The sequence below is a fragment of the Salmo salar genome, chromosome ssa26, assembly GCF_905237065.1.
Source record: "Salmo salar chromosome ssa26, Ssal_v3.1, whole genome shotgun sequence".
NCBI classification, from domain to species: Eukaryota; Metazoa; Chordata; class Actinopteri; order Salmoniformes; family Salmonidae; genus Salmo; species Salmo salar.
Window position 1 is genome coordinate 44564125 of NC_059467.1, and position 15221 is coordinate 44579345.

Here is a 15221-nt window from a genome sequence, read left to right on the forward strand (position 1 = left end):
GAGGTACAGAGAGAGAGAGAGAGACACACAGAAAGACACACACACAGACAGAAAGAGAGAGAGACACACACACACACACAGAGTGGTTAGTGTTGAGCCAGTAACCAGGGTATGACCCTGTGAAACACCACATTGCACCTATGTGAAAATAAAATACAGATTTTTTTAAATGATAACGAACTAGACCGGTAATTAAGAATGCAAGCAACAAGTACACCTCACAAAGGCCTGTCTGATGTGTGTGGGCTGCTTTCCCACTTATCACCCAGATGGCCTTGGGCGTGTGTGTGTGTGTGTGCATAGTTCCCAGGTCTCCGACAGAGACAGCATAATGACATACGGACACGCAGAGTCTCAAGCTGCAGTCATGATACGTCATTCTTGTCAGTTCTATAATTATTCCATATGTCACACTGTTGTAACTGCTGTATGGAGCTTCAGTTACCGTCCATAAGGAAAGCCCAGTCTCTGCTGTATGGAGCTTCAGTTACCGTCCATAAGGAAAGCCCCGTCTCTGCTGTATGGAGCTTCAGTTACCGTCCATAAGGAAAGCCCAGTCTCTGGAAGAGACACAGATCAGATGATATCCACAGTGAACTCCCATCACCTCAAATCTCAACATCCATTTGAAGACTGCTGAGACTGGAGAGGAAGTGCTATTCAAAAATGACCACTTTTAAATTGAACAGAAGTAGGAAATTAATCAGCCATCATCTCTTATGTGAAGACCACATGAGGGAATACATGGTTGAACAGTGTTTGAGGTAAACGTGACAGACCAGGAATATACCAGATAGATGGTTGAACAGTGTTTTATTGAGGTGAGCGTGACAGACCGGGAATATTCACGAGCTCTCGACCAAACCTTACAATTCTCAATGTTAAAGACCTTGTTACCTAAATGCATCAAAGCTTTCATTAACACAACCAAATAACAGAAGACAATATTAAATGTGTCACCTTGGTGAGCTCATGGAGAAAGATGACAGTGGCATTATGTTGTACAACGAAATGTTTAGAGTTCAAAAAACAGACAGCGTGTGAAGCATGTTAAGAAACATCTGTTAACGGACCACTGACTGCTTGATAGAAAGTAACGAGAACAAAATAGTTGGACAAGACATTTGGTTCAACAGTAAATGGCCTGAACTGTTAAACAGCTTGTATCTACTTTTCTGTTGTTGAGACACTGCCTTGATGACCAGAGAACGGCTTGTAAGTTGTGTCCCTTCTGTATTGAAGACCAACCAGTCAGTTGAAACACGACCGGGCTAACTCAACCCATTCCCTAGTTTCTGGTGTGTTTACTACCTACCATACCGACATGTTAGCAGACACACAACCTTCTTCAAAACATCCAGTATGCAAAAAGGAACTGTTCCGTTAACTGTCCTTATCCTCCCTTTTGTAGGTTCATTAATACGCGATTTGTACAGAACCTATTCATTGTAAAGCAATCCAGGGAGAACATTTATTTTCCTGCCCTTTGCCAATTGAGAGTTTCAGAATGACTCAAATCCATTTCTTTCAATATTTGGTTTTTCTGAGTTCAACACGATGCCAACAATAAAACATTTTGAAGGAATAAGTTGCAACTAGTATTGTTTTTTGAAGTGGTAGCTCACAAGCACAGCTCCTAATACCTGTCCATAAGGGAAAAAAATGCAGTTTAATTGAACTTAGTGCATTATGTTTAAGTGCCTTGTCAATGTTTCAACTCCAGGAAGTTCTTCCATAGAAATGATTACCCAAGCCAGAGAACACAGACTAAATGCAACACACACACACACTAGCAGCTTGCCAGCCCTGTCCTTGGTCCGTGAGGGGTATGCAAGAATGGAGCAGGTGGCTTCATGTTGGTCCCCTCTGTCCATACCTGCCCCTCCTTCCCCTGATAGTGTCTCTAGCCCTGTTTCTGTTTCTTCAGGTAGCGTGAGCGCATCCCCAGGTGTAACCCCATGATGTAGCGGTTCAGGAGCCTGGCAGGGCACAGCACGGTGGTCAGCCAGCCCTGAGGAAACAAATACCATCATCACTAATCTGGTCTGGGAATCCATGTCTGTTATTTTCATCGTTTTCATGGTTAATGTCATAATTAGTTGGGTATTTACAGTCTAATTTCATTACTATTAACTTGCATCAAGATACTTGCCACTTGAATAGTTCTGCATTTGCAAAAGCATGAGAGCGTCAACCAATGATCATTTGTGGCCAACTGTCAGGGAAGAATCCTCGTAAACTGACGAGGTAGAATCTGGTGTAACCTGACAAGTAGCTACTTGTTCAACCTTGTGATAAAAACGGTCATCCTGAACCCTAAAAATGGACAGTGAAGTATGGTATCGTTAGCCTGTCCCTACCATGACTGCATGAGGCAGGTAGCCGTTGGTCTGGCTCTGCAGCCCCACCGTGTTGAGCTCCGCGGCCACATAGCGGTCAGGGTTGGGCTTGTCCAGTGTGGCCCGCCGGATCTTACTCAGCTTGGTGGCCACGAAGAACGGCAGTACACTCTGGGGAGGAGAAACAACTGTTAGTCAAATTTACATAGATGTTCCCTCACTGGTTTGAAAACAAACTCCTCCGACAGCTAAATATGACCAAGCTTGTCCCCCCGGGAGAGACAGTATGGCTGACGTGTTAGGGATAACATTATGGGGCTTTCTGGGGGGGGGTGAAACAAATGTATATAAACCCTGGATTGCTCATGCTATGTATTGGCCATTGAGAGGCTTTGAAGTCACCGGTCGGCCATATTGGTAATCCCCAGTAGAGCAGTCCTCCATAGGAATTAATGGAATTATACAGCATTCAAAATTACATGTATTTAAGTATTTTCTGTTGTCGTGGGGACAGTAACATTACTCATCAATACAATAAGGAAAATGTTAAACAATTTGTTTACCTCACATAATTTAAAAATATGCATTAAGCTGTCTAACAGAATAAATGTGGCAAAAACAAATGCAGACATTAATACATGCATTTCTATAGCTTCCAAAATATATTTCACAATGCTGGGGGAGAGCCAAGATGGAGGCACAGTGGCTTCAACACAATGTTGGGGGAGAGCCAAGATGGAGGCACAGTGGCTTCAACACAATGCTGGGGGAGAGCCAAGATGGAGGCACGGTGGCTTCAACACAACGTTGGGGGAGAGCCAAGATGGCGGCATGGTGGCTTCAACACAACGTTGGGGGGAGAGCCAAGTTGGAGGCACGGTGGCTTCAACACAATGTTGGGGGGAGAGCCAAGACGGAGGCACGGTGGCTTCAACACAATGTTGGGGGGAGAGCCAAGATGGAGGCACGGTGGCTTCAACACAATGTTGGGGGGAGAGCCAAGATGGAGGCACGGTGGCTTCAACACAGCACCCTCTATTAGTCATCTAGTGGATATACAAATCATTGATTAAAACATGTCAGTCTTCAGTCTCACCTGGATGAGGATCCCTTTGCTCTTGTACTCAGCCTCCAGCCCCCGGGAGAAGAAGTCCACAAAAGCCTTGGAGGCAGAGTAGACCGTGAGTAGGGGACAAGGGTACATCCCACTGGCAGAAGAGATGTTGAGGACGGCCCCCTTTTTCCTGAAACGGTGACACGCAATCTGATGTTTAGGGCTCAGACCCCCCCCTCCTAACCTCTGGTCAGACCCCCCCCTAACATGAGCATATGAGTTTGGGAATAAGCATTACACTTAGGGAAGAGTGGGAGAATCTACCGACCAGAGTGGCTCTACTAGCCGACAACCATTCCCTCCCTGGAAACCCCAGATACCTTCACCACCACCGCCGTCCCTCCCTGGAAACCCCAGATACCTTCACCACCACCGCCGTCCCTCCCTGGAAACCCCAGATACCACCACCGTCCCTCCCTGGAAACACCAGATACCGTCACCCCCTCCACTTACCTCTCTACCATCCCAGGTAGCACCATACGGGTCATCTGCATAAAGAGAGACAGGGATTGTGGGTTTTAGAGCAAAGTATGCTGTTGCTTTGGGCTGGGAACCAATCCTCTGCCTCATCCCTTACATGGCAGACAGTGTGTATGCATGCGCGCACTCATTGTAGTGTGTGACATAAGGAAAAAAAATAAAATTGGACTTCATTAATCAAAATGTTGATTAGTGTATTACTGGGCTTCCGTTCCCATAACGATCACTGACCTGGCAAACAGACATGATGTTGATGTTCACCATTGTGTCGATGAACTGCAAGGGCAGAATAAAACAATGATTTAGTTCTGGGTTCATCTCTGATGTGCAATTATTTCATAGAACAGCATGTGTGAGGTAAGTCATCTTGGTACACAATAGATGGGAAGTGAACAATCACAAGGCCATTCAGACTCACACTATCCAGGTTGGGAACGTTGAGGAAGAATTCCGGATAGGAGTAGGACATTCCCACATTATTTACTAGGGATAAAAGCCATATAGAACAGTCAGGACTGTCAAATACAACATAATTTAAGGGAATGAAAGAAGTGATCAACACATGCCTCTCTGCACTTGATTTTCAACTTCTAACCAAAGGGGGGCAGCAGCGTTAAAAGAGGACCACACCATCTGAATGATTCCCAAAAAACAACTCACTGTCGTGGACTGCCTCTCACTTACCCAGAACGCCAACCTCTAGCCCAGTAAGTCCAGCTTCAATCTTGGGATATATGTCCGTCGCACTGAAGTCTGCAGCGATGGATTTGGTCTCAACGCCATATTTTCTCTCTAGGAGGGAAGACTCAGTTACTGTAACATTAAAAAGGTACTGAAACACATCGAACAGTGAGCTTTAGGGAGTGAGATTGTAGTGGACTCATCTGTGAAGATGTGGGTCAATACACCATAATGACCAGCAGAGGGACCCATCACATAAGACAAATGGAGAATGAGTTATTCTCCTCTAGTCCAGGGTTTCCCCCATGCCTAATGAACATGCCCCAGGTGTAACTACTCACCGATGGACTTGGCCACATCATCCAGTTTCTCCTGGGTGCGGCTGATTAGCACAATGGAAAATCCCCTCCGAGCCAGCTGTGGAGACGGACAGAAACCAACACTCAACATGGACACAGACCTTCAAGACCGGCCATTAAAGAGGGTCTAACATGCAACACTACCACACACACTGCACTCAGATCCATGACCTAAATCAACAATGAAAAGGACAGCACTAACTTATCAAGCAGGGCATTTATCATGGCTGTCAACTGATGGGGAAGTCCCTTGAAAAAAATGACTATTTTTGAATTAATTCTTCCCTGGCTATGCAGCATAAATCCCTTAACGCTTGCTCGCAAAAGGCAAACCTTTGAGTGTGTGCGTCACCATCACTACTCTGACCTCCTGGTTAAACCCCCCTCTTTCTGATGAGTCACTCACTTTGGATTTCCCGTGAAAGGACCTGAAATGTCTGAAACCCCGGGAATCCATCTTACCTCCTCCGCATAGGCTTTCCCGATTCCATCCGTGGCTCCTGTCACAACTAAGGGGGAAGACGAACGAGGAGAGGGGGTGTATTAGTCAAGGGTAAACAAAACACACCGACACTGCTCACAAAACGGACCCAGAAATAAATTTAAAAAAAAAAAAAAAAAAAAAAAATTAAATGGACATTAAAAGCGGAAGAGAACACTGATCCCATTCTAGTCAATAGGTCAAACATGCCTGTGTGTCAAGCAGTACTGAGTTACATTACATTTAAGTCATTTAGCAGACGCTTATCCAGAGCGACTTACAAAATGGTGCATTCACCTTATGATATCCAGTGGAACAACCACTTTACAATAGTGCATCTAAATCTTTTAAGGGGGGGGGTTAGAAGGATTACTTTATCCTATCCTAGGTATTCCTTAAAGAGGTGGGGTTTCAGGTGTCTCCGGAAGGTGGTGATTGACTCCGCTGTCCTGGCGTCGTGAGGGAGCTTGTTCCACCATTGGGGTGCCAGAGCAGCGAACAGTTTTGACTGGGCTGAGCGGGAACTGTGCTTCCTCAGAGGTAGGGGGGCCAGCAGGCCAGTGGTGGATGAACGCAGTGCCCTTGTTTGGGTGTAGGGCCTGATCAGAGCCTGAAGGTATGGAGGTGCCGTTCCCTTCACAGCTCCGTAGGCAATCACCATGGTCTTGTAGCGGATGCGAGCTTCAACTGGAAGCCAGTGGAGAGAGCGGAGGAGCGGGCTGACGTGAGAGAACTTGGGAAGGTTGAACACCAGACGGGCTGCGGCGTTCTGGATGAGTTGTAGGGGTTTAATGGCACAGGCAGGGAGCCCAGCCAACAGCGAGTTGCAGTAATCCAGACGGGAGATGACAAGTGCCTGGATTAGGACCTGCGCCGCTTCCTGTGTGAGGCAGGGTCGTACTCTGCGAATGTTGTAGAGCATGAACCTACAGGATCGGGTCACCGCCTTGATGTTAGTGGAGAACGACAGGGTGTTGTCCAGGATCACGCCAAGGGTCTTAGCACTCTGGGAGGAGGACACAAGGGAGTTGTCAACCGTGATGGCGAGATCATGGAACAGGCAGTCCTTCCCCGGGAGGAAGAGCAGCTCCGTCTTGCCGAGGTTCAGCTTGAGCTGGTGATCTGTCATCCACACTGATATGTCTGACAGACATGCAGAGATGCGATTCGCCGCCTGGTTATCAGAAGGGGGAAAGGAGAAGATTAATTGTGTGTCGTCTGCATAGCAATGATAGGAGAGACCATGTGAGGATATGACAGAGCCAAGTGACTTGGTGTATAGCGAGAATAGGAGAGGGCCTAGAACAGAGCCCTGGGGGACACCAGTGGTGAGAGCGCATGGTGCGGAGACAGATTCTCGCCACGCCACCTGGTAGGAGCGACCTGTCAGGTAGGACGCAATCCAAGCGTGGGCCGCGCCGGAGATGCCCAACTCGGAGAGGGTGGAGAGGAGGATCTGATGGTCCACAGTATCAAAGGCAGTAGATAGGTCTAGAAGGATGAGAGCAGAGGAGAGAGTTAGCTTTAACAGTGCGGAGAGCCTCCGTGACACAGAGAAGAGCAGTCTCAGTTGAATGCCCAGTCTTGAAACCTGACTGATTAGGATCAAGAAGGTCATTCTGAGAGAGATAGCAGGAGAGCTGGCCAAGGACGGCACGTTCAAGAGTTGGAGAGAAAAGAAAGAAGGGATACTGGTCTGTAGTTGTTGACATCGGAGGGATCGAGTGTAGGTTTTCAGAAGGGGTGCAACTCTCGCTCTCTTGAAGACGGAAGGGACGTAGCCAGCGGTCAAGGATGAGTTGATGAGCGAGGTGAGGAAGGGGAGAAGGTCTCCGGAAATGGTCTGGAGAAGAGAGGAGGGGATAGGGTCAAGCGGGCAGGTTGTTGGGCGGCCGGCCGTCACAAGACGCGAGATTTCATCTGGAGAGAGGGGAGAAAGAGGTCAAAGCACAGGGTAGGGCAGTGTGAGCAGGACCAGCGGTGTCGTTTGACTTAGCAAACAAGGATCGGATATCGTCAACCTTCTTTTCAAAATGGTTGACGAAGTCATCCGCAGAGAGGGAGGAGGGGGGTGGAGGGGGAGGAGGATTCAGGAGGGAGGAGAAGGTAGCAAAGAGCTTCCTAGGGTTAGAGGCAGATGCTTGGAATTTGGAGTGGTAGAAAGTGGCTTTAGCAGCAGAGACAGAAGAGGAGAATGTAGAGAGGAGTGAGTGAAAGGATGCCAGGTCCGCAGGGAGGCGAGTTTTCCTCCATTTCCGCTCGGCTGCCCGGAGCCCTGTTCTGTGAGCTCGTAGTGAGTCGTCGAGCCACGGAGCAGGAGGGGAGGACCGAGCCGGCCTGGAGGATAGGGGACAGAGAAAATCAAAGGATGCAGAAAGGGAGGAGAGGAGGGTTGAGGAGGCAGAATCAGGAGATAGGTTGGAGAAGGTTTGAGCAGGTTTGAGCAGAGGGAAGAGATGATAGGATGGAAGAGGAGAGAGTAGCGGGAGAGAGAGAGCGAAGGTTGGGACGGCGCAATACCATCCGAGTAGGGGCAGAGTGAGAAGTGTTGGATGAGAGCAAGAGGGAAAAGGATACAAGGTAGTGGTCGGAGATTTGGAGGGGAGTTGCAATGAGATTAGTGGAAGAACAGCATCTAGTAAAGATGAGGTCAAGCGTATTGCCTGCCTTGTGAGTAGGGGGGAAGTTGAGAGGGTGAGGTCAAAAGAGGAGAGGAGTGGAAAGAAGGAGGCAGAGAGGAATGAGTCAAAGGTAGACGTGGGGAGGTTAAAGTCACCCAGAACTGTGAGAGGTGAGCCATCCTCAGGAAAGGAACTTATCAAGGCGTCAAGCTCATTGATGAACTCTCCAAGGGAACCTGGAGGGCGATAAATGATAAGGATGTTAAGCTTGAAAGGGCTGGTAACTGTGACAGCATGGAATTCAAATGAGGAGATAGACAGATGGGTCAGGGGAGAAAGAGAGAATGTCCACTTGGGAGAGATGAGGATTCCAGTGCCACCACCCCGCTGGCTCGATGCTCTAGGGGTATGCGAGAACACGTGGGCAGACGAAGAGAGCAGTAGCAGTGTTATCTGTGGTAATCCATGTTTCCGTCAGCGCCAGGAAGTCTAGGGACTGGAGGGTAGCATAGGCTGAGATGAACACAGCCTTGTTGGCTGCAGACCGGCAGTTCCAGAGGCTGCCGGAGACCTGGAACTCCACGTGGGTCGTGCGCGCTGGCACCACCAGGTTAGAGTGGCAGCAGCCACGCGATGTGAAGCGTTTGTATGGCCTGTGCAGAGAGGAGAGAACAGGGATAGACAGACACATAGTTGACAAGCTACAGAAGTGTTGTTTCTTGTATTATTGTCTCCTGTGTCTTTAGAGAACTGTTTCACTTTGATATCCTTTTTCTTCTGTCCTGATTTTCTCTTTCTTTTCTTCTGTTAACTAGATATTCTTTGTTGTTCTTCGTTAGCTAGCTAGCTTCTTCCAAAAGAGTCCCTAGCAACTGCTTAGCAACTGGTAAACAATTCAGCTTGCTAAGATAACTACAATTTTATGAAAAATTGTTATTTTTCAAAAGCCTGTCTTTGTTTGTTGCTTGTTTTTTCTCCTATTCAGTCTTGCAGTTTTCTTTTGCTTTTTTCCGATGTACTTCACTCTAAAAACCATGTAAATTTCAATATTTGTAGGAGCTCATTTTTCAGCTGCTGCTGCTCAAATTGGAGTTCCGGAACTTAGAGTTCTCATCAGACCTGGATGAAACACATTTATACAGATACTTAAATGCTGATGTATCGAAAAATGATATGCCACATGAAAATGATTACATTAACAATGCATTCTGTGTCCTTGCACTGCTACCTGTGGTTCTGTCATTTAAGTGAGAGAGAAGGGAGGGAGAGAGAATATTGATGGAAAAGACAGGAAGACGACTATGGTGATGCAGGTACTGAGACGGAGGGGAAGGGTACAGTAGGACATGGGGAGAGGACAGGCTCCGCGGCATTCCTCTGCCACCCCGGGTCAGGCAGCCTGGCACTGCAGAGACAGCAGTAGCTATATTTAGCCTTTACTGGCTGTCAGTGGGCTCTGTTCTCCACTAGACCCAACTCTCCACTAGACCCAACTCTCCACTAGACCCAACTCTCCACTAGACCCAACTCTCCACTAGACCCAACTCTCCACTAGACCCAACTCTCCACTAGACCCAACTCTCCACTAGACCCAACTCTCCACTGCTGATGCCTTAAAGCAGTGGAAGACGAGAAGCAGCCAGGCATTCACTGGGGAGGGACCAGAATGGAGGGAGGGAGAACAGAAAGGAGAGAGGGTAGAGCTAAAAATAGATCTGAGTGATTGAACAGAGGGGGGGTCCATATGGAGGGAGGGTAGAGCTAAAAATAGAACAGAGTGATTGAACAGAGAGAGAGGGGGGGTCCATAAGGAGAGAGGGTAGAGCTAAAAATAGAACAGAGTGATTGAACAGAGAGAGGGGGGGTCCATATGGAGGGAGGGTAGAGCTAAAAATAGAACAGAGTGATTGAACAGAGAGAGGGGGGGGGTCCATATGGAGAGAGGGTAGAGCTAAAAATAGAACAGAGTGATTGAACAGAGAGGGGGGGGTCCATATGGAGGGAGGGTAGAGCTAAAAATAGAACAGAGTGATTGAACACAGAGGGGGGGTCCATATGGAGGGAGGGTAGAGCTAAAAATAGAACAGAGTGATTGAACACAGAGAGAGGGGGGGTCCATATGGAGGGAGGGTAGAGCTAAAAATAGAACAGAGTGATTGAACACAGAGGGGGGGTCCATATGGAGGGAGGGTAGAGCTAAAAATAGAACAGAGTGATTGAACACAGAGAGAGGGGGGGTCCATATGGGTGACAGGAGAAGCTTCCGCTGGTTGTTTTAAGCTGTTTTAAGAATGAAACTCAACGTTGAGCGGAAGGCATGTTCCTTCCATTTACTCAAAATAAAAATAAGGGTTCATTTGAAGAGACGCCATCATAAATATATGCTAGGTCAGGGAAGATGGTAGAAGAATCTACTCATAGGACCTAACCTAGATGGGCTTGAATGGCATCCTTCAACATCCTCATATATCTTCAAATGATCAAGAAATGAAAATTGTTGTAAAAATGTTAGTGCTTCTCGGCCAGACAGCTGTGCTTCTGCTGCTGAATATTCTGAGCTAAAAAAAGAAGTGCAGGTTTAAAATAGCAGAAGGCTGCAGCCTCGTCTAGCACAGTTGCTGCACAGAATAGCAACGAGCTGCTGCTCCCAGCGGTTTCTCTCACCACAGCATTCCTGGACCCATCGCTCCTCTTACTTATGGACAGTTGGAAACAGGTTATACGTCTGTTTTACTTTTTTGCAAACAATTTCATGGCTCCCCCCTGGTTCTATAGTCTTAAATGTGTTGGCTATCTATATACATTGAACATTATCCACACGGACCTCATCGTCACCTGGCATGCATTTAGTGATGCCGCCTCTTAGCAACGGATGCAAGGTGGAGGAACTGATGAAATGGCAAAATCTCAAATTCCTATGTTTTTTTCCACATCCTGTCCCAGTTATGGTGTAAAGCTCATGACTCAGCCCACATTTGCAAACATGCAGTTGATAAAGTGGGCAATATTTATTAACATCCCAACTTTCAGCAATTATTTCTAAATAATTATTTACAAATGCAAATTGGCAAAGATCACTCTTCTAAAGCATATTTGTTTTTAGGCAATTGTAATACATGCTAGGATTTTTTTTAAACTTTTGTTTAATTTTTGTTGCAAAAGATCCCCCTTCCTGTCCTACTTGAAGCAGGCAGAAGAACACTGGTGTGGAATGTAACAATGTGTGGCAGTACATGACCTGAGAACGACCTCCTTCAGCCAATGACAGAGTGGTCCACTTCTTGTTACCAGTGTCCAACATTCTGTTAACCACGCCAGAAATAACTCAAGAGCCAATGCATTTCAATAAAGGACTTGACAATATGATTTTATGAGAAGCTAAATAACCATGGTGTAGAGACAGAGCAGGTGTCGTGACAAAGAGACAGGGAGGAGGAGGGAAGCTCAGAACAGGATGAAGGGGTAAGAGGTGTGAATGCACAGAAAGATAGTGAATATAGGCCTTTATGAATGGGAAGAGGGGTTAGAGGTATGGACCCTGTGTTACGTGATGCTGCTCCACAACACACTGCCAGCAGTAAAGTGGAATTGAAACAGAATACTCAATCCACAGCCGCATTTATGAATGGCTCTAGTCTTCTTACATAATCAGGCCATTCTCTCAATCACCTCTGCTTTAGTGAGCGAGGGGGGAAGCTGTACAATAGCTATTCACAGTTTCTAAATAAGCTACATACAACGCATGTCAAAATTGGTTGAAATGTCCCCACATTTATAATTTCCCTTTGCTGCAAACATGAGCAAACCTGTACTTAAAATCAGCAGAGCAGGATAAGACTGATATTCAGCAGGCCTTGGCAGCTAGCCTGAAATCCAGACACGGTTGGTGTTAACGTACCATTCCTTGTACTCCGTGTCGCATGCCAAACACAGAAGTTTTGACATGTGCTTTAATTTACAGGGGTTGTTTTCCATTTCAAATGGGATTTCGATGATGTAAAAACTTCCTGGAGTCAGTCCACTTCTGGGTGCGATAACCGCAGCTGTGTTTTGCAGTCACATGGTCAAAGCCTGCCCTAACCTGGTGTTTACACTTCAAAGATGGATGGACTCAAATATAATAATTCACTGGGTGCTTATACTTGTCCTATTTCACACATGTACAAGTGTGTATTAATACACATGTGAATTTGAAATGTGTTTTTTTGCATATCCCACTCACCCCGAGACACCTTCAGAGAGCAGGGTCACAACCAGGGTGTACCATAATAAACCGTAACCCTGGAACAATTAGGGTTAGGTGCCTTGCTCAAGGGCACATTAACAGATTTTTCACCTTGTCGGCTCAGGGATTCGAACTAGGGACCTTTCGGTTACTCGCTCTAATCGCAAGGCTACCTGCCACCCCAGATGTAGTCATCCTGATGTGGTAACCCTGATAACGTAACCCTGAATGTATGACTGGCCTTGCCCGAGCAATAAGGTTGGGTAAACATTAATGTAGCCTATCACTCACTTCTGTGAGGAAAGGCAGACTCATGTCATTCCTACGCAATACTGATGTGTTGTCTACAAACCAGAGGCCACTGTGGGTTCCAAAGGACAATAGGGCTGGCCAGCCTTTCCCCTATATGCATTAAGCAGTGAACCCCAAATGTACAGTAATATTCAAAAGTATTTCTCCGGATGGTAAAACTTTTCAGTGTAAACTTAAGATGGCTAAAACTAATATATATATATATATAAATAAGTTTTTATAAGATCTTTGAGAACTAGCCATCACCAAAATAAAAACTAGACAGTTAGGGAGATTGGCATTGGGCTCCCATTGATTTAGTTATAATGTTTGAGTCACTGACAACATAAGAACAAGACAGAAACAGTAACAAATTGGGTAGAATTGCAGGAAATCCCCTTTAAAAACAGCACATTTGTCTCGATGGCCCAGAGGGCTTCTAAATCTGTGGTCCCCACACTAACTTTGCCACCCTGCAGAAAAGTCCTAGGGGAAACACTAAATGTATTCTACTAGCTACAATATCCTCCTGACAGCTAGCACAACTAAATGTATTCTACTAGCTACAATATCCTCCTGGCAGCTAGCACAACTAAATGTATTCTACTAGCTACAATATCCTCCTGGCAGCTAGCACAACTAAATGTATTCTACTAGCTACAATATCCTCCTGGCAGCTAGCACAACTAAATGTATTCTACTAGCTACAATATCCTCCTGGCACCTAGCACAACTAAATGTGTTCTACTAGCTACAATATCCTCCTGACAGCTAGCACAACTAAATGTATTCTACTAGCTACAATATCCTCCTGACAGCTAGCACAACTAAATGTATTCTACTAGCTACAATATCCTCCTGACAGCTAACACAACTAAATGTATTCTACTAGCTACAATATCCTCCTGGCAGCTAGCACAACTAAATGTATTCTACTAGCTACAATATCCTCCTGGCAGCTAGCACAACTAAATGTATTCTACTAGCTACAATATCCTCCTGGCAGCTAGCACAACTAAATGTATTCTACTAGCTACAATATCCTCCTGGCAGCTAGCACAACTAAATGTATTCTACTAGCTACAATATCCTCCTGACAGCTAGCACAACTAAATGTATTCTACTAGCTACAATATCCTCCTGACAGCTAGCACAACTAAATGTATTCTACTAGCTACAATATCCTCCTGACAGCTAACACAACTAAATGTATTCTACTAGCTACAATATCCTCCTGACAGCTAACACAACTAAATGTATTCTACTAGCTACAATATCCTACTGACAGCTAGCACAAATAAATGTATTCTACTAGTTACAATATCCTACTGATTGCTAGGAGAAGATTGTCTGATTCACACTATAAACTGAAACATATTGTACTGGGTCGAGGGTGACTGAGTTAAGTACAGGCAGGGCTAACTCACTACTATCTCTCAAACACTAGGCAGCAGCCAGACCTCACCCTACAGTCTTGAGCCATTAGCCTTGCTGGCTCATGTGAACTACAATTCATACACTGTGTTTCAACGTTTAGAAACGTCAATCTTCGATTGAGATACGGCTTTCGAAACATATGGCCATTATCTTTTATCAGCGACAAAATAAACCTTCACAGAAAAAAGCAGGCCATAAAGCAAATGGTGACGTCATGCAAACCTGGTCTTTATATAAATATTACTTGCTAGTTACTCACCTGCCCATTTTCCGAGTTTAGCAGGTGATACCACCCGTCCATTTCCCAGCACCCAAACTCTGAGCCCTGACAGCAAACGATATACGGAGCACACTGAGAAATAGGCCGCAGTCAACGCGCCAATCCAGAAGAGCGGAGTCTCCACCGCCCGTAGTAAAGTCTCTCCAGTTGACGACATGATATTTGCACAACGCACACGGCTTTCACAACTAATTTGTGAATTCAAATGTATGGATATACAAATGGCTGTCTACAATACATGCACCTATCGCAACAGCTTCTTTCACATAGTGCAACCAGTAATTTTGAGCTCATGCTTTTATATTTGGCTTTACTTCCGCGTCTGACACTTCCGCGTTCACTGGTTTGCAGCACTGATTTGTTGAGGTTGGAATCTGTCAAAATATGCTCCTTTTCGATTCGTTTATATTTGCGTCAATTCGTAGAGCAGCAACGACATGTCTATCGACAGACATTCTCATTATTATAATTTTTTATATTCATGGTCGAGAAAGGCGGGACCAACACTTTCATAATATCTGACTGGATGAATATTTATGACACCAGATTTTCCCATTTCTGATTGGTTTGTGCTGTAATTATTGTCCAAAGTAACAAACGGGACTCGGATTATTGATGGGATTATTTCACTAGATCTGGCGAACCCTGTATATAGCTTTCATTGTTGTCTGTGTTCTAGGTTCTGTTTTTTGTATTAATAAAACAAATAATATACAGTATCAGTCAAAAGTTTGGACACACCTACTCATTCAAGGGTTTTTCTTTATTTTTACAGTTTTTATACATTGTAGAATAATAGTGAAGACATCAAAACTATGAAATAACACATATGGAATTAAATAGTAACAAAAAAACTGTTAAACAAATCAAAATATATTTTAGATTTTAGATTCTTCAAAGTAGCCACCCTTTG

General features: G+C 45.4%; 1 protein-coding gene across 1 annotated transcript; it reads right to left on the bottom strand.

Moving 5' to 3' along the window:
• Positions 1 to 796: 796 nt before the first annotated feature.
• Positions 797 to 14594, bottom strand: hsd17b12b (hydroxysteroid (17-beta) dehydrogenase 12b). The gene is made up of 10 exons (NM_001141646.1): positions 14288 to 14594; positions 5436 to 5482; positions 4956 to 5031; positions 4618 to 4725; positions 4352 to 4416; positions 4165 to 4209; positions 3907 to 3941; positions 3436 to 3583; positions 2361 to 2510; positions 797 to 2011 (listed from the first exon to the last, which is right to left on the bottom strand). Exons 1-10 carry the CDS (start codon positions 14463 to 14465, stop codon positions 1904 to 1906), a joined length of 960 nt encoding a protein of 319 aa, NP_001135118.1. The 5' UTR covers positions 14466 to 14594; the 3' UTR covers positions 797 to 1903.
• Between the last annotated feature and the right edge of the window lie 627 nt (positions 14595 to 15221).